At 40.2% G+C, this 26,684-nt stretch overlaps 1 protein-coding gene across 1 annotated transcript in view; it reads left to right on the forward strand.

Moving 5' to 3' along the window:
* Positions 1-26,684, forward strand: part of ATP9B (ATPase phospholipid transporting 9B) — a 306,136-nt gene that overhangs the window by 186,756 nt on the left and 92,696 nt on the right. The window contains 2 exon segments of the mRNA XM_017866120.1: positions 606-766; positions 23,269-23,411. Of these exon segments, the coding sequence (XP_017721609.1) occupies positions 606-766; positions 23,269-23,411 (304 nt within the window).

Below are 26,684 nucleotides of genomic sequence, written 5' to 3' on the forward strand. Positions count from 1 at the left end.
TTTTTTTTTTTTTTTTTTTTTTTTTTTTGCTGTAAGACAAGTTCTTTCAAAGAGACTGTTGGTAGATGGGAAAGACATACACATACATACTGTCCTGTTCTTGGGAACTCTCCATCTAGAGTAGGATCCTCATGGGGGATGTGCAGAGGCGCCCACACAGATAACAGAGGCATGGCCATGGCGTAGCACATGCAAGGAAGACACGCCCGCGCCCTAAAACTCTCTGTTCCCGGGCCGCGCCCTGAGCAAGCTTCCAGTACCCTTCTCTAGGCTTGCGTTTCACTTTGCCTGAGCCAGTGACCAATGCGCCACTCGTTCAGAGGCCATGTCTGAGTGCACTGCGGCTGTGTGCTCTGGCCTCGTGTTTTGTCAGTAGACCCTTTCTGGAAATGCTCTGGGAATCATGACTCATTTCTAGAAATTCTGCCTGAATCTGTTAAAGGTTTTTCAGGAGAAAAGTTAGTAATATTTTTATATTTCATTATAATAAAGGCTAATACCAAAAAATTTTAAAGTTTTTTTTGTCATCATTACCATGCATTCTGATTTATAATATTAGGGACATTATGGTTAGCTTGTTCATGTATTATGTGTTTTTCTTTCAGGTTGGTTTGTTGGACCTTGAACTCAATCGGCTGACGAAAGCACTATTTTTGGCTTTAGTTGCTCTTTCTGTTGTCATGGTAACCTTACAAGGATTTGTGGGTCCATGGTACCGCAATCTTTTTCGGTTCCTTCTCCTCTTTTCTTACATCATTCCCATAAGGTAGGTTTAAAAACGAATGTCAAACAAATATCTGCTTTCATTGAGTATGATTTTATTGAAATTTATCTTTGTCAGTGTGAAAGAAATTATCCAAACAAAGCTAGAGAAGTAAGAGCCAGGAGGTCTGAGGAATCTGGAGGAATTCTTCAGTGGAAGTGTTGTTGGGGAGACGTCGTCAGTGCCGGTAGAATGATCTAGAGGTGTCATACTTCCCTGATAGTGAACGTGCTGATGGTGTCCTCTTCAACAATCAGAGGATATTTCCTGATGAAACATAAACCAGAATTGCACAAAATCAGTTTTGTTTTTTGCTGATAGACTTTTAAATTTCCAGTGCCCTTTGATCTGTGTGGAATCATTGGCATTTTAAAGTTCTATTTAATATATCTAATATCTGTCAAGTTAGATAAAATATTGAGGCTGTGTTTTTAATATGGACTATCATTTCAAAATATTAACCTATATTATAACTACAGATTGGGCTATAAGTAGTTAATATTAGATGCCTATTTAATGTAAAGACTAATATTTTACCATATGAACATAAATCCATTTTAAAGTATTTTCAAAAATATTTTAAGAAAGATATTCTTAATATATATGATTTAAGACGTTCATAGGAATGAGCAGCTGACCCTCACGTCAGATAAAGTGTGAATCTAGAACATCTACCTTTTGTAACAGAGAACGGACTAAAACAGTATAGAATGCTTAGGCTCAAGGAGGTAGCCACTTTGAAGAGAAAGATATCTCTATTTCTAACCCCAGCTTTCTCCAAAATTTGCTCTAAAAGGTGATGTCTCTTCCATTTAGTTATGTCATAAAGTCAGAGCTATAATCTGTTCTTGGGATGTGTACACACTGCACTGCCCTCACAGACAATCACTGGGAATGAATCCAGTTGCTCTCACCCAGTATATTCGAGAGGTAGGAAATCAGCCTCCTTTCTGCCCGTCACAGCACAGATTCCTGTGGATGCTCCCTTCCACAGTGTTGCTGGTTCATGGTGGCCAGGCCTGTGCAGAGAGCACGCAGCAAACAGCAACTTCTCGTTGCAGCTGTGTGACTTGCTGCTGACATGGACTTTCTGCACTCCATAAAGCTGACTGCAGAGATGGCTGTTCCAACCTGACTTGTGGATTGAACCTAATAAGGCCCACCTTCCCCACTCTCCTCTCCCACCACACTGCAGCTATCCCCATGTGCCAGCTGCTTCCCACCCTAGCTGTGTCCTCTGCGTCGGTGCTGCTGTACCTCATCATTCCGTGGCTAGGCTTGTCTTGTCACGTCACTTGGCTTTTACCCTAAATACTCTTCCTCAGAGAGGCTGCCTTTGTCTGCTCAGTACAGACCAAGAAACAGCCAGCCACTTGCTATCACAGCAGCCTATTGAATTCTGTGTAGATCTCTATGACATTCATCTTGTTTGTTGCCCGTTTCTTTCTTCTCACTAAGCCTTGTGAGAATAGAGGCCTTGTGTGGCCCGTTTGTTGTTGTGTCCTAGTTAGGGCCTAAAACGGAGCATGCTTGGGATGTGGTAGGGCCTCCGTAAGTATTTGTTGAATGGACCCATTACAAAGGCCCCGTCCTGCTCAGAGGACCCAAGCACAGATCATCACAGTTCTTGTGCCAGCACGTATTGAGTGCCACAAGTGAACTCTGTTCGTCTTTGTCCTCAAAATACCCAGCCCCCCACTGGCTAAGTGGCAATTAACAAAGTATAACCAGAAAGTAACCTGCCTTTTGTATCTGTCTGTCATGCCAGAATTTACTTATTCGGATGTGATGGTCCTTCAGGTAGTTCTCATTTGTTGTTCAGCCTAAATACTCACCTTGATCCCAGGCCCTTCACACATTGCATCTTCTCTCCACCAGCTTCCTCTGTTTGATACCACCACTCCCCAAGAGTCTCCTTTGTCTCCAGACATATGAATGAACCCTGGTATCCATTTTTGTATTGTCACGTGAGAAGATAGGTTAGCCATCAAGTGAAGGAGGAAATAAGACATTTCTCCTGCTTTTCTTAGTTTCTGCTGGTTGGAATGCCTGTCTCAGGCAAAGCAGGCTGCAGTGACTGGCCCAGATGGAGGAGCTGCTTCTCCTAGAGCTGCAGGGAACACCTCCTGACACTGTGGCCTTGTCACTCGAAGACCTGCTGACTAATGGGAGTCGAGTCTCTGGTTCTCAGGAGCTCCACGTAAGGCACATAGTGAGGCACATATACATGTTTGTGCCAGCTTGAGAACCTGTCTCAAGGGTGGCATATTTTTCTCCTATGGAGAAAATGTATTCCAACTCCCAAAATATGTTGATAGACACTTCTGCGGTATCTGCCTTTTGGGTTATATTAGGTTATGCGTTCATTTTTATCAGAGCTTCATAACACAGACTGTGTTTGGGATTCTTCCCCTGCAAGTTGCTTCCAGAGCCTCATAGCATGTTGTTTTCATTACTATTTGCTTTGTGGATTGGTATGTGGTCATTTTATAAATATTCCATGTATGCTTTAAAATATGTGTATTTTACATGAATTATTCTATGTCCATTAGATTGATCTTCTTTAATGTATGCGCTTTACTGTTGTTGTTTTTTTTTTTTAAAAACTCCTTAACTTTTTAGTTACTGAGAGTGTGCAAATCTCTCACCATAATAATGAACTTGTCCATTTTCCCATACCATTTTGTGAATTCTAGCTTTATATATTGTGAGGCTATGTTATTAGTTGCTTACAGGTTTAGGATAGCTCTTATTATTCTGGTGAATGAAAATCTCTTATAAACAGCATTAGCTAGGTGGTAGTGATGTTGTCTTAAATCCCATGCTACTGTCTTTACACTTACTGTGATTAATACTTTATTTGCATTAATTTATGCCACCTTATTTTTGCTGTTTGTTTTACTTCTGTATTTATTTTTCTTTTCTCTCTTACAACCTTTGGAGTTTTTTCAATTCCATTTTTTCTATTAACTTGAAATTATACCCTATATTTCTATTATTGTGCTTTCCCTAGAAGTTTTACATATTTAATATGTAATATTTAGTAAAGTTTAAAGTTAAGCTTTATCTTTACTCTCCTCTCAATCAATGCTAAGACCCTAAAATATTTTAAGTCAGCTCATCTCCCCTCTCCCATCCACTTACATGCTTTACTAGTCGACATTTGCTTTCATCTTGTCATCCTGTTTGGTTTATACTCAGTGTTTGCACTAGACCTCCAGGCCGCAACCTTCTTGCCATTACTGCAGTAGTAAAAGGGTGTTTCTAGCGAATCATCCTACATATTCTTGATCAGTCTTTTTTCAAAGAGGATAAGGGCTTTTAGCAGGGTAAATTTCATTTACAGAAGAATAACCTTAATGATTATGTCTGAAGTAAGACTTGGAAAATACAGTGCGTATTATTCACATCCAATCCCATTACTTTTTCTTTTGGCCAGGCGAGGTGGCTCACGCCTGTAATCCCTAGCACTTTGGGAGGCCAAAGCAGGTGGATCACGTGAGGTCAGGAGTTTGGGACCAGCCTGGCCATCATTGTGGAATCCCGTCTCTACTAAAAATACAAAAATTAGTGGGGTGTGGTGGCACACACTCGTCATCCCACCTACCTGAGAGGCTGAGGCAGGAGAATCGCTTGAACCCAGGAAGCGGAGGTTGCAGTGGGCCAAGACTCCCCACTGCTCTCCAGTCTGGGCAGGCAAAAGAGCAAAACTCTGTTTCAAAGAAGGAAAGAGACAATACAAGGTAGCAAGGTAAGTGTTGTGGTCAGTAAGTAGTCAAAGCTGACGCTCTGGCCCCTGCTGACACAGAGCAAGTGGGCAGGCCATCCAGTGCCCTTGGCGTCTTCTTAATCGGAGGGGACAGGCGAAAGCATATAAACGAAACAGTTACATAGTGGTAAAACACTGTGTAGTAAAGTCAAACCGGGCACTGGAACAGAGAGAACCTTGCAGGGCTTCAGAGCAATGTGGGCCTTCCCTGACCGGGTGCTCATTAAGCAGTGGCCTGCATGGTGAGGCCACTGTGGAAGACCTGGGGAAAATGTCTTGGCAGAGAAAGCACGTTGTCCCAGCACAGCAGAGACGGCCAGTGGCTGGCACACATGCACTCCAGCTCAGCCTCCCCAGCCTCCAGCACAGGGCGCCTGCTCCCATGTCTGTCGAGCAAACACATCTTTTTCTAGGAATTCCTTCTTTTTTGCTCTCATTAATTTGATTTTTCTTAAAGTCAGTTGATTTCTTTCAGTTCTAGAATGTCACATGATGTTCCTTTCAAGGCTGCTTCTCTTTCATCGTGTAAAAGGCCTCATGAGAGCTTTGCTTCCTTTTGTATCTAGGGTACCTCTGTCTTTAACTGACAAACTATTGAATAGTATTCGGACTTTTATTATGTTTTAGTGAAATATTGTATTTATATGGACTATCTCCAGTTACTTCTTTCTTTAGTAAAATAATATAGAAAGATTTGACCTTTTCCTGTATCCGGTTACCAAGAAAAATTAATCATAGTTATGAAAATTAGTTTATGTAATAAGCATTTTTTAACTAAAACTAATTTTTGTTTTCATACCTTCGTAATTATATGTATTTATAGTAAAACAAAATAGAAAATAGGGCAGGTGAATAGCTTGAGTCCAGGAGTTAGAGACCAGCATGGGCAATATGGTGAAACCTGGTCTCTCCAAAACAAACAAACAAACAAAAAATTAGCTAAGCACAGTGGCATGCGCCTATAGTCCTAGCTAGTTGGGAGGCTGAGGCAGGAGGATCGCGTTAGCCCCAGAGGTGGAGGCTGCAGTGAGCCGAGATCACGTCACTATACTCCAGCCTGGGCAGCAGAGCAAGAGCCTGTCTCGAAAGAAAGAAAGAAAAAAAACTAATAATAAGAGAAGATGATAAGTATGATCTGTAATCCTGCTATCTGTACTCAAATTCTGTCAAACCTTTCCAGTGTGTTTATACAGACTTACAAATATGACTATGCATATTTATATCTACATAAAATACCCACACCCCAGATTAAGTCTGTGTATCCTTCTCTAGTGTCTGCTTAGAAAATGAGGACGATGGCAGGCTTTCTGCAGGTCTCTCTTGCTCTGGTTTTTCAGTCAACAGTTTGATGTTTAGCATGTTTGGTCATGCTTAGAGAGGCTTTCGGGGAAGAACTATCACTTCCCCTCTGTTTGGCTCCAGAACATCTCACACCACTTCACTTCCCCTCTGTTTAGCTCCAGAACATCTCGCACCACTTCACTTCCCCTCTGTTTAGCTCCAGAACGTCTCACACCACTTCACTTCCCCTCTGTTTGGCTCCAGAACATCTCACACCACTTCACTTCCCCTCTGTTTGGCTCCAGAACGTCTCACACCACTTCAACACAAGGCTCTACCGTGTTTCTCTCACTCAGGATGCAGTGACACAGGGTGCACGCAGGGGTGAGATCCGTTGATGTCAAAAGCACAGGACAATGATTCGGGGAATTAAAGTTCACATTTGATTAAAGCCAAGTTTGTTTTCCTTTTGCAAAGTTGACGTAAAATATGAATAACGACACGTTCTAGTATTTGCTAAATATGCTTTTGGATTGAATAAAAGGTAAGACTTCTAAAATATGTTTTGGTTTTGCACGGTATGCATATGTGAAAAGTAAAGTGCTTTTTTCTTCTTTCTTTCTTTCTTTTTTTTTTTTTTTTTTTTTTTTTTTTTTTTTTGAGATGGAGTCTTGGTCTGTCACCCAAGCTGGAGTGCAGTGGCGCGATCTCAGCTCACTGCCAACTCCGCCTCCTGGGTTCACGCCATTCTCCTGCCTCAGCCTCCCAAGTAGCTGGGACTACAGGCGCTGCCACCATGCCCGGCTAATTTTTTGTATTTTTAGTAGAGACGGGGTTTCACCATACTAGCCAGAATTGTCTTTATCTCCTGACCTTGTGATCTGCCCACATCGGCTTCCCAAGTAAAGTGCTCTTTTCTCTGTTGTCCTAATACTCTTAAAGGGCTTTTCAAATTTAAGCTGTTTTATAAAAATTCCTCTGTATGAAGTAAAATATTTTGAGTTACTTGATAGAATTTACATTGTAAATTTCAAAGGAAAATATTATAGTATTTAACTTTTACTTTTGTAATTCTAAAATTCATACATGTTCCCTAAATCCTGTGCATCTCTCATAAGAAAAGGAAAATTGATTATCAGAATTCTATATTCATTTAAAGTTCTCTGAGGTCAGGGACTTGCAGTTACTTCCCTCTTTAATTATTACCTCTTTCGTCCATATGCTTTGAAATGCTATATACCAGTGTAGTTGATAATGCAAAAACTGTCTTATCAGCATGGGTCAGAGTGTTTTTACTCCCACATGAGGCATATGTGGGTGTTACCGGCAGAATTGTTTGACAAAGTGATAAAGGTGTTCCTTCTGCAAACACCGAGGAACCCCTTGTCAATACAGCGGCTTTGTCCTTCTGCGAACACCGAGGAACCCTTATCAATACAGCGGCTTTGTCTTTCTGAGAACACCGAGGAACCCCTTATCAATACAGCGGCTTTGTCTTTCTGCGAACACCGAGGAGCCTCTTGTCAATACAGCGGCTTTGTTGAAAGCACTGAAGGTGCAGGGTGTGTGTGGCTTGGGAGACAGGGTTTCCTCTCATTTACCAGGGGTCTGGGATCCAACCCAGTGAGCATGGGGATGCTTGCCCGTGAGCTTCCAGAGCAGATGGACTGTGCAGTCGGCACACCCCTGGAAGACCAAAAGTGTCAGGCAGCACAGGCACAGCAGTCATTGCTCCTGGATTTAGAAAAGAACTTTTCTGAAGGAAAATTTCTAGGAGCTTTATCAGGTTACTTTTCGGTTAGGTACCCTTTCTGTGACATTTTACAGGTTTTTGCTAATTTACCAAACAGCTTTAGTAAGACCTTATTTTCCAGGTAGAATGCTTGGTGAAAAGAGTGTTTTCAACTTCTTTAGACCTAGATGTGATATTCAGGTATTGATGATTTGGAAAATTTGGAGCCTATCCAGATTGCATAAAATGCTAATATTGGGAGATTCACTGTTTGGAAAGCATTCACCAAGGGTATGTCCAGGTGGTGTTTTGCTCTTTGAAGAGATAGATTAGAGGCAGGTATTAGTCTGTTCTCACACTGCTATGAAGATACTACACTAGACTGGGTAATTGATAAACAGAGGAGGTTGAATTGACTCACAGTTCTGCATGGCTGGGGAGGCCTCAGGAAACTTGCAATCATGGTGGAAGGGGAAGTAGGCCCCTTTGCAAGGCAGCAGGACAAAGTGTGAGCATGTGAAGGAGGAACCATCATACACTCACCAGACCATCAGAGAAACTGTCACACGCTCATCAAACCATCAGACCTCATGAGAACTCATTATCACAACACGGCAGCAGGAGGTGTGAGCATGTGAAGGAGGAACCATCACACACTCGTCAAACCGTCAGAGGAACTATCCCACACTCATCAAACCATCAGATCTCAGAAGAACTCATTATCATGACAAGGCAGCAGGAGAAGGTGTGAGCATGTGAAGGAGGAACCGTCCCACACTCATCAAACCATCAGACCTCATGCGAACTCATTCATTATCACTAGAACAGCATAGAGGAAACCGCCCCCATGATCCAATCACCTGTCTCCCTCTACACATGGGGATTACAATTCAAGATGAGATTTGGGTGGGGACACAGAGCCAGACCCTCTCAGGGGCTGACTAAAGGATGTACTCAGCAGCTTTGCAGAAACCAGGAATAGAGAGGGGCTATCCAAGAAGGATCTGTGTTGGGGTCTGTTTTCTAATAGTGTGGACTCTCAGGGTATGCACAGGAGACCCATCATGTTTTATCAGCAGAAACTACCAGCTTGACCTAAAGGAACAGAGAGAGGATGAGATGAGAGAAGGCTGTTGGACTCCCAGAATCTGATAGGCAGGAAACAGGTTGATAGAGCTACTGGCTGCGAGCATGTGCTGCCTTTCAGAAAGAGGAAGAATGACCCCAGGGTCAGCATTGACATGGGCAGTGCAGAGGTCATGGAGCTGTCGGCCTAAGGGGCACTGAGACGCAGTTACTCTGTTCTTCTCAGCTCTTGAAACTTCACAGAGTTTGCCTTGCTGAATTTCAAACTTGCTTGGAATCAGTGATCTTATATTCCTTCCAGTTTCTCCCATTTGGAATGGAAATATCTATCCTTGTGCCACCACTGTATTTTGGGAGCAGATAGCTTGTTTTCTAGTTTCACAGGTCCACAGGTGGAGAGGAGCTTAGGTCCCAGGATGGACCATGGCCAGTGTCTCACCCATACCTAATTTAGATAGTTTAAATGATGAGATTTGGGACATTTGAGCAGATGCGGTTTGGATGAGATTTGGGACTTAATGTTGATGCTATAGTAGGCTGAGATATTTGGGATACTGGGATGGGGTAAATGTATTCTGCATTTGGGACTGATGTAAATTTGGGGAATGCTAGAGGGTGGACTCCCATGCATGCAGTGATGGCCCCCAAAACATGTGCCCACAAGAAATCTATGAATGGGACCTTACTTGAGAAAAGAGTCTTTGCAGATATGATTAAGATAATGATCTCTAAACGAGACCATCCTGAGTTAGAGTAGGCCCTAATTGCAGTGAATGTCCTTGTAATCAAAGGAGTAGGAATATGCCAAGGAGAAGGTGAGGTGAAGACAGTGGCAGAAACTGGAATGGTTCCACTACAAGCCAGGGCACGCCAAGGACTGTGAGCAGACCCAGAGCTGGAGGGAGGAGGAACAGCCACTTCCACCCACCCCACCCCGCCCCACCCCCGACCAGTGTCCGGGAGGAAACAGCTCTGCCCACACCTTCCAGATGGTGAGAAAATAACATTCTGTTGCTGTAAGACATCTAGTGATGGCATCTTTAAGAAACCAGCGCACCACATAGAGTCATTTTTTACAAAATGCTTCATCCCCTGCTCTTGGCAAGGTAGCGTCAGGAAGGGTGAGATGCTACAGTGTCCCATGGCCACTGTTTGGCTTGTAAGAAACAGTTCAGTTTCCCGCCATTCAGGAGTGTTTCCTTTCTGCCTGTTGTTCCTTGAGTGTTGTGGGAGGATGTCTCCTTGTCCTGCTAAGTGTCCTGCTAAGCTCTCACTTTTTAATAGGCAGCTCAGCCTTCTGCATGCTGAACACTTGGTTGAATGTGTAATGGTTCTTCATTTACTCAACATCCAAGTATGTGCTTTTGGGAAGGTATTGCGATGGGCCATTCAGCTTAGTACACGCCCCGTGCCGCTGTGTGTGAGCGTGCAGGGATGAATGGCGCGCACCCTCGGGGCCTTGCAGCCCAGTCCTCAGCGTCTTCATCTGGACACCTTGTTCTCCTCCCTCCCTCTCCTTTCCCTGCTCTTTCTCTCCATAGAAGGAAAAATTATCTAAAACTTTAAATTACTTCCTCCTCCTCTCCTTACAGCCTAGCCCTCAACAAAAGCCAAAACCTGTCCCTAAACGTTCAAGTTTGTTTAGTTGTTGTTTTTTTTTTAATAATATATTTTCTTTAGGAAAAAAATATTTTCTATAATTTATCTTTTAAGTTTTAGTTACTGAGCATGGCTAATTCATGAACTCTCATCACTCGTTTTATATAAAGTTGAAATAAAACAAAGTTTTATTTTATATATACAAACCTTATTGCCTCTAATTGTGGAAATAGTGCTGGGGAACAGAGAAGTCATTTGATAGAAAAAGGGCATAGTTTAGAAGTAATTTTGGCTAAAGAGCCCCTTTTTCCAGTTTGCTTATTTGAACTCAGAAAATTCAGAAAAATGAAGAGGTTTCTAAGATTGTTTGGGGAAACAATTTGAAAAATTTCTACGATGAAGCTTGTTTTCCAGATTTTAAGGTCAATGGAGATGCTGTGACAGGAAAACTGGTTAATACTGCTTTTCTAATACCACAGTCCATCTCCTTTACGTGGCACATATGCCAGGGATTCCATACATGAACCCTGAGGGTCCAGTGTGGCTGCAAAACCGTCTAGCACTTAGCACCATCATCTTCACGCAGTTTCAGAGTTAAGGTGCTATACACGCTGAAGATGTTTCCTTTTATACTTTTTCTGTGTAAATCTCTTATTATAGCATGAATTATGTGCCAGTTTTATATTGGCTTAGAAAATATATTTTGCACAATTCATTTCGTTTCTTTTGAAATAATCACTGTCTTGGCTTTAAAAAATTATAGTTAACAAATTTGTTTTAATCTATCGAAAAAGTTACTACTTTTCGTTGCACGGGCTGCTTCAGCGGCCTTTGAGCATTGTTTTGTTTTGAAATGTGTGGGCTTTAAAGTTTTCATTTCATTTTTAATAGAGAATTATATTTATTTATGAGATACAATGTAATGTTTTGGTGTATGTATACATTATGGATTGCTGCTTTTATGGTTAATTTCTTGCTTTTCCTAAAGGTGTGCCATCTAAAAATTACATATATAAATATATGCAGTCATCTCTTGGTATCCATGGGGGATTGGTTCCAGCAGCCTCCATGGATAGCAGAACCCGTGCATACCCGAGTCCCACGGTGGGCCCTGCAAAGCCTACCATAGCACAAGTGGGCATATGTGTCTGCGGGGTTCGCCTCCCAGGAATACTGTGTTTTGATGCATGTTTGGTTGCAGATGCAGAGCCTCAGATACGGAGGGTTGACTTGACTTACTAAAAAGAGTCCGTCTCTGAGTGGACTTGCACAGTTCAAGCCTGTGTTGTTTGAGAGTCAGCTGTGAATTAGTTTTTCCTGTTTTGTTAGTTTCTGTAATTGAAATCATACTGGAGGTTTTCTTTTTGTCTTACTCCTTTTGTTTAACATGGCTGCATGCAGGAGGTTGTGTTGTCCTCTTCTCGTTTCTTGCAGCTTGTCATTCTCTTGCATGAGCACATTCCAGTGTATCTAGTGTATCCAGTATATCTGCTGTTTCGGGGTTTGGGTTGCTTCCAGTTTTTTTACAGTGGGCAGCAGTGCTGCTATTAACATTCCATGAATGTGTATTCCACACATTGGCACCCTGGTATAAGGTATCTAGGAGTGGCACTACTTGGCTATATCATTTGCCAAATTTACCAGATAATGTTTTAACTGTTCTTCAAAGTGGTTGTACCAATTTACCGTTCCAACATCAATGTCAAGAGTAGTTTACATCCTCAGCAACACTTAGTATAAGTGAGTTTCTCATTGCAGTTTTAATGATCGTTTCCCAGCTTGATAGTAAGACTAAACAATTATGCCCATATATGTTGGCTATTTAGATTTTCTCTTTTGTGAACTTTCTAAGTCTTTTGTCTGGTGTTCTGGGCAGCTTGCAGTTATCTATTTTAGATGCCAAGGCTTTCTCGGCTTATGTTTTGCTGATATCTTTCTCAATCTGTAGTTTGACTTTTTACCCACCCATTGGTGAAATTATGAAAAAACAATTGTTGATTTTACATGCCAAATATATGAGTTTTTTTTTTTATTGGTTATCACTTTTATGTTGTTTAAAAAATCCTTCCCTACTCCAAGGAGATGAAGCTCTCCTTTTACATTATCTTCTAGAAGCTTAACTGTTTTTCCTCTGACCACTGTAAGTGTTTTTTGTTTTTTTAAATATATATGGTGTGAAGTATGGTTTTTAAATACCATATTTTTGCAAACCAATTGTCTCAGCACCAGTTATAGAAAATACTCTTCCCAGTGATCTAGTGCCCTGTCTGCCGTGTACCCAAGCATTTGTATACACATGGGCCTGTTTGGGTTACCTGTTCTGTTCCCTTGGACTGTTTTTGTATTCCCACCAAATAACAAACTGTGTGTGTTAATAGACTTTTATAATAGTTCGATATTTGATAGAACAAGTCTATCCTCATATGCAGGTTTGTTATATAGGCAAACTTGTGTCATGGGAGTTTGTTGTACAGATTATTCATCACCCAGGCGTTAAGCCTAGTACTCATTAGTTATTTTTGCTGATCCTCTCCCTCCTCCCAGCCTCCACCCTCTGATAGGCCCCAGTGTGTGCATTTTTCTCCTCTGTGTGTTCTCACATTTAGTGTGTTCTCACCATTTAGCTCCCAGTTATAAGTGAGCACATGTGGTATTTGGTTTTTTGTTTCTGCATTAGTTTGCTAAGGATAATGGCCTCTAGCTCCATCCATGTTCCTGCAAAGGACATGAGCTCATTCTTTTTTATGACTGTATGGTATTCCATGATGTAGATGTACCACATTTTCTTTATCCATTCTGTCATTGATGGGCATTTAGGTTAGTCCATGTTGGTCAGGCTGGTCTCGAACTCTTGACCTCGTGATCCGCCTGCCTTGGCCTCCCAAAGTTCTGGGATTACAAGCGTGAGCCACCGCGCCCAGCCTGATGTTGAGCTTTTCTTCATATGATTGTTGGCCACGTGTTTGTCTTCTGTTGAAAAGTGTCTGTTCGTCCTTTGCCTACTTTTTAGTGGGGTTGTTAGTTTTTTTCTTGTAAATTTGTTTAAGTCCCTTTTAGATGCTGGGTATTAAACCTTTGTCAGATGTGTAGTTTGCAAAAGAATTTTCTCCCACTTTGTAGGTTGTTTATTCTGCTGGTAAGTTTCTTTTGATGTGCAGAGATTCTTTAGTTTATTGAGATCTCATTTGTCAGTTTTTGCTTTCGTTGTAGTTGCTTTTGGTGTCTTTGTCACGAAATCTTCACCCGTGCCTGTGTCCTGAATGTCACTACCTAGGTTGTCTTCCAGGAGTTTTATAGTTTGGGGTTTTGCATTTAAGTCTTTAATGCATCTTAAGTTCATTTTTGTATATGGTGTAAAGAAGGGGTCCAGTTTCTCTCTCCTGCAAATGGCCAGCCAGTTATCTCAGCACCATTTATTGAATAGGAAGTCCTTTTCTCCTTCCTTGTTTTTGTCAGGTTTGTGGAAGATCAGATGGTTGTAAGTGTGCAGTCTTATTTCTGGGTTCTGGGTTCTGTTTCATTCATCCTTGTGTTCTTTAAGAGTGTGTTGGCTTTTCTCGGCCATGAATATGGTGTATCTCCCAATATTATTTAAGTCTTCTCTAAAATAAGTCTTCTCAAATTTTGTTAGAGTAGTTCTTAGATACTTGGGATTTTTAAAATGATATTGTAAATATCGTTCTTAAAAGAACCATTTCCTCTCTCTTTGCTGATGTAAAGAAATAAACTTAATTTTATAAAATTATTGACTATCAATTTTGGTAAAATCCGATTTTAGTTATTAATTTAGGTGTATTGAAGTTTTTCTATATATAATCATATCATCAGTAAATAATGACAGCTTTTTTTTGATTCCAGTTCTTTGCACCATTTATTTCTTTTCCTTGTTTCTGCAGCAAAGATCTTCAGTATGTTGCTAAAGAAAAGTGATTATAATAAACATTCTTCTTTTGTTCCCATCCTCAAAGGCAAAACTTTCAACAGTTTGTCGTTTAAATATGCTATAAGTTTATTTATAGAAGACTTTTAATACATTGACATTTTCTGTTCCTATTTTGCTAAAAGTTGTTTTAAATCTTGAAAGTATTCTAGGAAATATTTTCTAAATCTATTGAAGATTTTCATCTTTAAATTTTCTTCTTTAATGTATTAACATGGCAAATTATATTGACTGACTTTCTAGTGTCATACCAACCTTGTATTTCTAGGAGCAAAACCCCAACATGATCATGGTATATTACTATTTTGTTTATTATTAAATTCCATTTGCTTGTATTTTCTGTGAGATTTTTACATTGCTTTACAGGAGTGAAATTGACTTGTAATTTTTATTTTTCATACCATTCTTGTGGAGTTTGGTATCTGGATTATGCTGGTCTCATAAAAACATTTTTTTCTCATTTTCTTTCTCTAAAATAATTTATCTAAAATTGGAATTGTTTATTTCTTGAACATTTATATAAGAAGTCCATGTGAGCCTCAGCTTTTTACTGTGGAAACATTTTTGACACATTTGATTTAGTTATGGGACTATTTAGGTATGGGACTATTCAAGTTTTTAATTTCTTGAGTCAGTTTTGCAAAGTTATAGTTTTCAATTCATAATCAAGTATATAAATTTTCAGTTTTATTTACAACAGTTTGTTCATATTTTCCTGTTATCCCTGACACATATGGGATCTGTGATATCAACCTTTTTAATTGTTCATACTTGTTATTTCTGCCCTTTCTGCTTTCTTTTTTTTCCTGACTACTCTTCCAATAGGTTTGCCAACTTTCATTTCTTATGGAAATACCTGCTCTTATCTTTATGGATTCTTTGTGCTCTGTATTATTTTTCTATTTCATTAATGTTTTCTCACTTGTCTATTTCCTCCTTGGTTAGTGTTCACCTTCTCCCCCCTTTGTGAATATATGTATTGGAGGCTAAAAATTTTTCTGTAAGTACTAATTTGGTTGCATTTCAGAAGTTTTCATATGTAGTATTTTTGTATTGTATTTTCATTTGTAGTATTTTGTTAAGTACAGAATATTTTAATTTCGACTGTGATTTCATCTTTGACCCATGCTTATTACAAACTTATTTCTTACCTTAATTTATAAGCATAGTTGAGAAATTTCTAATACATCTTTGTTCATAGTTTGATTGTATTTTTCTCAGAGGACATACCTTTTTAACTTCAGATCTGTGAAATGTGTTGAGATTTGTTGTAGGGTCCAATATTTAGTTCATTTTTATAAACATTCTTTGTGTGCTTCAAAACAACTTGGATTCCAAATTGTTGGTCATATGATTTTGTCTGTGTGATAGGTCAAGATTCTTAATCTTGTTTTTCAGTTTCTGTCTACCACTAGGGTCTTTCTCTTTCATAAAAGTTGCTGAAATGTGTCAAAATCTCTCATCAGTATTGTGAATTTGTCTATTTTTCCTTGGAATTCTGTTTATTTTTAGTATTTTATGTTTTGTGGCTTTGATATTGGATGCATACAAATTTAAATTATTATCTATTCCTAGTGAATTAAGCAGTTTCTCATTATAAAGTGACTTTCTTTATCTCTACTAAAGCTTTTTGCATTAAATTCTACTTTGTTTTGTGTTAATGTAGCAATGCCAGCTGTCTTTAATTTCTTTGGCATATCTTTTCCATCTTTTACTTTCAACTTCTCTGTATATTTATTTTATGTGTCTCTTGTAATGAGCATACATCTTGTATTAGCATGCCATCTTGTAGTTAGTTTAATTTTATCTAACTTTGGTAATTTTGACTAGAGTATTTAGCGCATATTCAATTATTATAATACTGTTTATATTTTTAGTTTAAATCTGCTATTTTATTTTGTGCTTTTAATATTACTTACCTGTTCAATATTTTCTCCTTTCTTGCTATTTTATTATTTTTTTTGTAATGCAACATTTTTCTCCAGCAGTTTAGAAGTTATGTAAGTGGTTTCTGTTCTTTTAGTAGTTACTCTGGAAGTTAAAAACCTTCTTAACTTATCAGAGTTAAAAGTCAGTTCCCTTGAGCATTTAACTTAATTTGCTCCCTTCTGGACTTACACCATTTTTGTCACTTATTTTAATTCTAGTTGTTCTTAAACCCCAAAGAAAATCCTAGTTATTCTTAAACCTAACAATATCACTGATTTTGTTTATACATTCTCTATCATTTTGTTTTATCCACATTTCAGTTCGTAATATCTTCTTGCATCTTAGACCTTCTATGTAGAATAATTTGCCTTTTGTCAGAAATGTGTTTGCTTTTTGTGCTTTTGGTGCTGGTCTGTTGGGAACTCTCAATTCTCGCTTGGTCATCCTTCTTGGAAAATAGTTTCATTGGGTATAGAATTCTAGGTTGTCACCTTTTTTGGCTTCTGTTACTGCTTTTAAGACTTTACTTCTTTGGGTCCATCCATCTCTTCCAGCTGCTTTTCCATCCTCTCCTCATTGGTGGCATTGTAGGCTCTACCGCTCTACCTACCGTACATAATGTGTTGAGGTACAATGTTTCTTTTTAAACAGTGCTTAGGATTTGTTGGGCTTCTTGACTCTGTAGATTCTTTTATTCATTCTAGAAAATCCGCCATCATCTCTTCAGATGCTGCCCCGTCCCCGCTTGTCACGTCCCGCTCTGGGACGTGAGGTCAGGGCTTGGTCGATGTCCTCACTGTGTCCCCGCCTGTCGCGTCCTGCACGGGACGTGAGGTCAGGGCTTGGTCGCTGTCCTCGCCGCGCCTTTGTTTCCGCTGCTCTTGCTGCTGCACTTGCCACTTTTTTTTGCTTCATTTTGTATCGTCCTCACTGACCTAACAAGTTACTCATTTTTTGACTGTGTATAATCAGCTGTTAAACTGATGAATTTCTTAATTTTAATTATTGATATTTCTTAGTTCTAAAAATTCTGGTTGGTTTCTTTATCACATTATTTTATTTTTAAAGTTGCCTATTCCACGCAAACATTCTTAAATTTTTTTTATGTATCCATTTGTTTTATAATCTATGTCAGTATTGGATACCTTTGTCAATCTTTTTATGTTGTGTCTTGGTCTTCTGGCTCTTGCTTATGGCGTCTTGTTTTGCTCTGTGTTATGTGGTAGTGTTTGTTGTTATGGTAGGTGTTTTTGGTAGTCATAGTTGAAAAACTAATTATAGGACTCATTTGGGAACAGAGAAGGAGGCTCATTTCTTAACACACACGCACTTGCTTCTGCCTTGGAGCATCTTCATTCAGAATTTCAAGTCACTGGAAATGTGTTCAGGAAATGGGAACCTGACTTCAGCTCCACAAGCAGGCTCGCTGACCTGCGCCTGCTGGCCTTGCCTTCCCTGAGGCGCGTCCTTGCCTCCATAGTTTTACTGAGGTTAGTGTCACCGTTGGATAGAAAACTAAGCTTTTCTGACCTTGAAAAGCTCCTGCTTATCCTCCCTGCAGCCTTTCACTGGCTCCCTTTTGCCTGGTTAGCTTTGTTATTAGTACTTAACACAATTGCAACCTGCTTGGTTTTGGGGGATTTGCCTTTTATCTTTGCCATTCCTTTATTCTTAGCCTTTTGGAGACATTTTGTTTTAAGGTGTAGCTCTTAAATTGCATAAATCGGTATTTATTTTATTTATTTTTAAACTGAAAGTGCTAGCCTTTAATAGAAATATTTCTTCCTTTCACAATCCTGGCATAGGTGTTCACCCTTGCTTCTGCATTCTTGTATGTTCATTTATATTTATATGCACACATTCATGTATTCTATGTGGCAACTGTGTGTGTGTGTATATGTGTGTGTGTGCTGTGTATATATTCGTACTGCTATACAGAATGTATTTTACTTTAAAATTTTTAAATTATGTGAAAATTGCAAAACTCTCTTAAAATTTGCCACTGCTTGACTTTATCAAATACATATTTAAACTTTGATTTCAAATATCAAAGTCGAGAACCAAACAATAACTTGTGACCCCTCTTAAATATAATGAGGAATTTAATCTTTTTTCCCAACTCCTCTTTTTTCCTCCTTTGTACTTCCTAGTATTTGATCATTTAATCTGTATCTACGAACCCTAATTTTATAGTTATTTTCTTTTAATATGGAAATCCTATTTTCAACAAGCAACCGTGGCCATCCTTTCAGGTTGGTACCCATGTTTGCTTAACAACATGGAGTCATTCATCTCAGTGCTCACCTTTCCCCCATTCCTAAGTTTCCGATTTTGATTCCTTCTCAACCAACCAGAATACTTTTCAAACAGTGTCCTTGGGCTTGCCTGGGGAGTGAAACCCCATTTGTCCCCAGAGTCCAGGCACAGGCCCTCTGTGTGTTTCACAGTGGCTTCCACACGGAAGTCGGAAGCGTCCGAGTGGGAGGGAAGCCCCGAGGCACTGTGTTTCCCAGTTGCCACAGCACCTGGTCCTAGGGGCTGCTGTCAGTCTAAGCAGAAGGCTGGGAGTTGGCTGCACTGAAGACCGGGCCCTGTGAGCTGCATGTGCAGCTGGGAATGTCTTTTGCTTGCCACTTGCCTCTGGTCTTCTTTGATTCAACTCATCTTCAAAGCTGGTACTCAGTTCACTCTTCCTAGAACACCACTTGACTACGAATCTTCAGTCCTCCCACAGCCACTCAGAAACATTACAATGGGATTTAGAATTTTGCTTATACCAATTTAAATGACTTTCTGTAATACTTTGCTGTATTTTCTGTGTCTTAGGACCGAAGACTACATTTGTTTATCCTTACATCTTGTGCAATGGATGCAGATCAAATAGCATGCTTCCATGTTTAGGGTGTATCTCTGCCTTTGTTCCAGCAACACAACATGTGTAAGCCATGTGTCTGTGCATGCCTGATGCACCGTATGCACATACATGTGATGTGCCTGGTGCACATCTGCACTCCAAAGCCTTCCCTGAATGCTGCACAGATACGCTCCTCTCCCTGAGCTCCCACCACTGAACACAGCACAGATACGCTCCTCGCTCCTCTCCCTGAGCTCTCTCCACTGTAGCTCAGGCTTTTCATTTGCCTTAAACCGTCTAACTCTTCAGACCAGTGATCATTTCCTCTCATTGATTACCTGCTCCACTGTAACTCTCAGTCACCTCCTTTTATGTATCCTTCCTAATCCACACAATGACCATGGCACTCGACAGATGGTGTTACTGAGGCTCAGAAAGATCACGTCTGTTATTGGTCTAAGACGGTTTGAAAATTAGGAATCAATACAGGTAAAACACAGTTACCTGCTTCCTCCCTACGGAGCACTGAAGGCCAGTGGCTGTGGAACTTAGGAGGTTGGACTGGCAGGGGTTCTTGATTACCTGGATGCAGGCACTGGAAGGAAAAGGGAACTGGATTACTCCTGGTGTCTGGTTGCAGTGGCAGGTGGCCGTGCCAGTCGTTATGATGGAGAAACTTTCCACACTGAGGAAGAGTACATGTGCGTGTTTTATTTTGTTTGCATGTAAGGAGAGGAAGTGGGAATGTTAACACCATTGTATATCTATTCATTTCAGGGTGTTTGTGATGAATCTAAGACACAGGAAATAGAACATGTATCAATCGGAAGCCCAGAGAGAGGTGTAAACTAGGCCTAGACATCTTGAGTCTTGTGTCCACCGTGGATCGCACTGGCTGGATTCACCCAGGGAGAATATTTGGGTGCCAGCCCCTGCCTCCCTGATGTGTCATGAAAAAATTAAAGATTTCGCAGAGTGACAAATGTTGGGGAAAATTCAGATCAAATGGCCTCTGTGTCCTTTCAGCTTTATGATTTATAGGAAAAGATTTTAATTTCTTTTGATAAAAATTCTGACGTAAATGACTTCTGTTTCATTTTGCTCAGATTAGAATCCAAAAATAAGTCTGGCAGAGGAACACATGTGAATTATTTCAGGTAGATTCATTCCCTGAGGGGAATCTCGGGCGATTCTCAGACAAGTTGTGGGACTGGGTTCACCTGGTAGTGATAAATGCTGCAGGTTTAATTAAAACAAATTGGAGCTTAAATATAGCAAACATCGTGGTGCCTAAATAAGATGGCATGGTATATTTTAGGAAAATGCACTTCAAATTTGTTCAGAGTCCAAGTTACCTCCTCAGACACTTTTGTAGCTGTGGAGCGGAAGGAACTGTTTGGATCACGGGGAGCTGTCATTAAGAGAGCTGACATTCCGAGATTTACGAATGCTTTCTTCCTGTAGCGTGAAACAGGTTCGTTATCTTCCTACTCCTAACATTGCTGAACACAGTATTTGTTTAAGATCATTTATTTCATTTTTCATATTGCGTAAAAGTCATAATTGCCTTTTGTTTCAGGTAACTGTCTGAAATGACAGATACCTTTTCCACTTACCTGGAATAGGTCTCTTCGTAACAATTTCACAGTTGCTAAATTAGCAATAAAATGAGCTTAAAATATAGCTAGTATTTATTACTTTATCATCCATTTCTATAATTCTTCTCAAAATACTAGGTTTAATATATATTGAGGGAGTGACAAATTATGTTACAGTATAGTACTTTACAGCCGAATAGGTTTTAAAATTCTGTAAAATTAGAACATTACTAAAAATTACATAGAATTCAGCAGTGATAGTTATACTCTGCCAACTTAGTGTTTGAAATCGGAGCATCGTGGAGATTTTTAACATTGAAGAACAGATTGCTGTATTAACAATCAAAATATATGTGAATCACATGCATATAAGCTGTCTACTCTGTGTGTAGTATTAAATGCTCCCTATGTGTTATTATATACTCCTTACGTGGTATTAAATACCCCATGTGGTAGTATATGTGCCCTATGTGGTAGTATATGCATCCTATTAGTATTACGTACTCCCTATGTGGTATTAGATGCGTCCTGTGTGGTGTTATATGGAACCCGTGTGGTATTTATATATATGTGCTCTATGTGGTATTACATACTCCCTGTGTGGTATTAGATGCATCCTGTGTGGTGGTATATGCAACCTGTGTGGTATTATATGTGCTGTATGTGGTATTACATACTCTCTATGTATTGTCTCAGTTGAAGTCGGGTATAGTTTGCTCAGTGATCTTTTGCTAGTAAGCTGTCAACTTGCATTCTGCAGTGGTTCTGCTTACTTTTTTCATCCTGAAGATGATCTCTCACCTTTTCATGAGTAGCTCCTGCTTTATATAATCTTCCAAGAGCGCTTGTATTCAACTTACCATATTTCAGCGGTAATTATTATATTCCATGAAATAATTTAATATTCCGTGATGCAACAGCTCCGCATAAGTTTGTAACCATGGAAATGGTTTCATGAGCCAGAGGCCCCTCATGATTGAGGAGCAGCGCCCAGAGGAGCCATCCCGGTCCTTTGGCTTCCACCGCCCTGAGCCCAGTGGCCAACTGCAAGCTCTTCAGAAATTCCCAACTAACAGCAGAAACCCATTTGCATTATAGTAGCTGAGGCAGGCTGACACTCTTCAAAACAGTGTGACACAAATCTGAAAGAACACAGCACACAGATAGAGAGCCGTGTTTTCCAAAGTGCAGATATCTGAGCCAAAGAATCAGAGCCATGAAAAGCTTAATAGGAAGTCAGATCCCCTTTTCAAGCCCTTTTCTCTTCTGTACAGGAAGGCAGTCATTTCCTGGCCACCTTGCCCCTTGCCTGCCTCCTTCCCTCCTAAGTATTGCTAACATTTTAACTAAGTGGCCCATGACTTCTACTTTCTTTTTCTGATTCACAGAGAATCTTTCTCCAAAGCCCAAATCCAAGAGGAGTTCATGTAAATGTGTGTTTTCTTTTCCTTCTTCAAGCCTCCCACTCACCCTGAACTCATGTGGAGCAGCCCTGCTATTTCGTAACCATTTGCAGGAATGTCCTTAGCATTTCTTGAGCCTTTTCTGCCTGTCAAACGCTCCTCTCAACATTGGACAGGCAGCAGTTCACCTAGTCTTCAGCACAGCTGATAAAGAAAGGTTTTGTCTCTAGCCCATTTGTTAGTAGGAGGCACTGGAGGCATACAGGTGGGTAATTTGCAGGCGTCAGCATGGCCAGCCAGCCCTCCTTGCCAGGGAGCTGCAGCCCTCCTGCAACAAGAGGCCACGTGGGTGCTGTGTCCTACCTTGAGTGTCATCTTGCGGGGGAGCTTTGAGTCGTCTTCACTTAGTGGTTGTGTCTTTGATTAGTTTGGATTTTAGATAGCGAAAGATGGTGAGGTGCTGGTTTAAAAAGCTGTGTCACCTGCCACATGAGCAGAATCTACCCCCTAAAGTGATGTGATTTGAACGCATGTTCTGACATGGCCGCTTTGTAGGGTTCCAGGTCTGCAGGGTTCCAGCCTTCTGCTCCACTCCAGTGCCTCCCGGCAAGGTTCTGCAGAATTGTCCCCAATCAGATGACTCGTCATATGTGCTTTAATTGCAGTCTTACTACTCAGACTTAAATTATGAAATTTTAAAAATAACTAAGAAGTCCCGTGCATAGTTAGCAGATACCATTTTATTTGTCGTATCATATCCCATTTGTTTTGTTTTCCAGTTTAGCACCTGAAACCCGGGAAATATCCCATTGGTCATTGTAAAACAAGTGGATAAACCTTAAGGCCCATTTCCCATGTTGATTTGCAGGAGGACCCCGCCTGCTCCCTTCACTCCGTGTGTGTGCCCTGTCCTGTAAGCCTTTGGTGGTTGTCCCTTGCGGATGTACGTGGGCACACTCACAGCAGTCTATTTTTCTGTCCCATCTGGTATTACAGACTGTCTTGAAGGACAGAATAGGAGTTACCTGTTTTTCTGTCACCTACAAATATTATGTTGGGTGTAAACATGTTTGTTGACTTAAGTGTCAGTAAATTCATTTATTTTAAAGTCTAAAATCCAATATTATATATTTCCGTATAAAATGAAAGATAATGCATATTTAAAAATACGTGTATATGGAACCATGAGCCTGAATGTGTGGCCTAGGTCTGGATCACACTAACCACTGCAGTGGGTTTTATCTGGCAGTTTGGGTGTGAACTGGGACATGGGTCTGGATCACAGTAACCACTGCAATGGGTTTTATTTGGCAGTTTGCGTGTGAACTTGGACATGGGCAAAGCGGTGTATGGATGGATGATGATGAAAGACGAGAACATCCCTGGCACAGTCGTTCGGACCAGCACTATCCCAGAGGAACTTGGGCGCCTGGTGTATTTACTGACAGACAAAACAGGTACTGTTCATGGTCTGTGTTTACCTTTGAATGGATGAAATGACATTTAATAAAAAGTAGCATAGCATATACATGTATGTTTATGTGTGTGTATATATGTGTGTATGTGTTGGAACAGATCATTGAATCCATATTTAGAATTTTTCAGCCTCTTGAAAACTGTCACACAGCTTAATCATCTTCTCGTGTACACAGTATCATAAGAATTATCAAAATGTTAAGTTCTTAGAGCTTTAAGTAACGCATTTCTGTGTTTTTAATTTTCTACAATCTTACATTTTTTTAAAAACTGCCTTATAACACCTCCCTAGTGGCTTATTAAGAGCAAAAATTCCATGTTTGTTTATTATAGAATGATACTTGTGAGCTATTAGAAGAAAATAACAGATATGTTAATTTGGTATTTAATACTCACATTCTCCTAAAAAGCTTTACTACAGACTATTTATCCCACTCTAAAGCTCTAGGACCAAAATTCTGTTTGTCCATACTTAATTTTCTCCTTTTTTTCATCAAAGAACTCTTACCAATCTGTAACAGATTAAAGACAAACACTTGGAATCTGGTACTGTAAGGAGAGCCACATCTGAGGGCTGGCATTCCTCCTTGGTGTGTTGATTTATAATTTAAATTCCAAGTAATTCTTAGTGAACTAAAAATAAAAGAATACTTATATAGCATAATAAACAAAATATGTTGCAAACGAAATTCAACATAGTTTTAAATTATTAAATAGTAGAAAAATCCTCACTGTAGTCAGCAAGAGGACAGAGAAATCTGCAAACAAGTTGTTATTTAAAATTCATAATGGAAGCTCTAGCCATTGCAGGAAGACAAATAGAAATAAGATATAAGACTAAAGGAAGAAACAAATATTTGCAGATATAGCAAAAGTGGCAGGTTACAGATTAAAATAACAAAATAGGTCACTAATACATAGTGGAGAATAGACTGAAGAGACTGAAGAATAAACCTCCATTCATGGCGGCTGCATGTATAGAAGACACAGAGGCAGGAACCTGAGGAATGAATGGAAAGGGCTCACAGATGGTCCCCAACCTCACAGTCGCTCAGCTTGATGGTGGTGCGATAGCATTCACTCAGAACTGTACTTCCACTATCCGTGCAGCCATTCTTTTTTTCACTTTCAATACGGTATTCAGGAAATTACATGAGCTATTCAGCACTTTATTATAAAACAGGCTTTGTGTTAGCTGATTTTGCCCAACTGTCAGCTAGCATAAGGGTTCTGACACAGTTAAGGTAGATAGGGCTAGGCCATGGTATTGGGAAGGTGAGATGCATTAAATGCATTTTCTACTGAGGATGGGTCTCTTGGATGCAACCCCATCATAAGGTGAGAAGTCCCTGTTTTGAAAGTCATACTGTTGTCTCAAAAGTAGAAACTCAATATTCTTCGTGTCAGCTCTCATGGTGAATTTGTAAGTTTAGTGTAATTGAAAGTGCAGTTGTTAGATCTGTGTTTGAGTTCCATTAGACTTTGTCTTGTGAGAGGTTGAGGAACTTGGCCAAGAGAGCAATGCTTATGAATCCCAGTGACTCGAGAGAGCAGTTTGAGGGGCTTTTGGTTCAAAAAGGTAGACTGAGAAAGAATGTTAAGATTTTCCCTTCCCAACTTCATGAAGCCTACAGAAAAATGTTTAAAGAATAAATAAATCCATGGTAATACACAGAAAACAAGCAGGAGTAAAAATATTAGAGGATCCAGAAATGGAGTTATTTCTGGAAAACAGTTGGAATCAGTTTGCAGGTAATAGCAGAGCAAAGCAGACCGAAGTTGCCAGTGGCTGCTGAGGGGCCCCCACATGGGTGGGAGAAATGTCCCACAGAAACAAGGGGTGGACGAGCCCCAGACCTGAGCTGACAGGTGTGTGGGGCAGCACGGGAAGCCATCAGGCCACCGTGAGTGGTGCCTGTGAGAGCAGGTGGCCACCAGCATCTGCCCATGCGCCACCTGTTAGGGCTGCTTTCGCAACGTGGGGAGGCTTTCGGGGAGAAGCACTCACTGCTGCATGTGCCCTGCCCCTTACACAGAGTTCACAGATAGCCCCTTGATTCGGAAGCCAGCCCTTTGGAGGAACAGGTCTATGGGACTGCAGAAGAAACCCGCCCCAGCTTGCTTTAGAGATAGCTTAGTCTTTATTGATAAATATAATCAGAAATGAAGATCACCAGCATGAAACCGAAGTAGCAAAATATGAGCAACAATACTGTTCCCAAAAAAACAAATTCATAGAAAAAACAAAAGAAGGCCGGGCGCGGTGGCTCACGCCTGTAATCCCAGCACTTTGGGAGGCCGAAGCGGGTGGATCACGAAGTCAGGAGATCGAGACCATCCTGGCTAACACGGTGAAACCCCGTCTCTACTAAAAAATACAAAAAACTAGCCAGGTGAGGTGGCGGGGCCTGTAGTCCCAGCCACTCGGGAGGCTGAGGCAGGAGAATGGCGTAAACCCGGGAGGCGGAGCTTGCAGTGAGCTGAGATCCGGCCACTGCACTCCGGACTGGGCGACAGAGCGAGACTCTGTCTCAAAAAAAAAAAAATAATGAAGAAAGAAAAAGCAAAAGAAACTTCAAGAAAAATTTTAAGAGAATTTATTCATATATATGAGCTTAATATCCAAATTCAGCGGCACTTCTGTGCACCAGCAACAATGAGGACATTTAATACCAAAACACCAGTTAGAAGAACAACAAAAGCATAAAATCATTAAAATAAATGTAAACAAAAATGCATAAGACCTAAATGGATGTAAGTTTTTAAAATCTGAAAGCCCTTAAGACCGAAATAGGTAAGCATATTGTCTTCATGAATAGAATATCTTAGCGTAATAAAGATATCATTTCTTCTCACATTGAGAGATCTGACGTGTTTGCAAGCCTAGGAGGAATCAGAAACTCCTGTTCACTGTTGGTGGGAACTTAGGTAAGCGCATCACGTGGTAAAACACATTTTGGCATTATCAGTCAAATTGAATATACACATGTTCTGCTATCCAGCAGTTTTGCTCCTGCTTCTGTTCCTAGAGAAATGTTTGCACATCTACACCAGAAGACGTGTAAGAGTATTCATAGCATTATAATGGTTAACAAAAGCAAGCAACTGTCTAGATATAACACAAAAAAGTTTATCAGAAGTAGAATGGACCAATAAATTGTGGAATGTTCTTACAGTTGAATACTAAATAGGAGTGACAATGGAGTATAGATATTGACAGAAACGTGGATGGCTTTCTTTTTTTTTTTTTTTTT

Source organism: Rhinopithecus bieti, unplaced genomic scaffold, assembly GCF_001698545.2.
Source record: "Rhinopithecus bieti isolate Rb0 unplaced genomic scaffold, ASM169854v2 scaffold_84002, whole genome shotgun sequence".
NCBI lineage: Eukaryota > Metazoa > Chordata > Mammalia > Primates > Cercopithecidae > Rhinopithecus > Rhinopithecus bieti.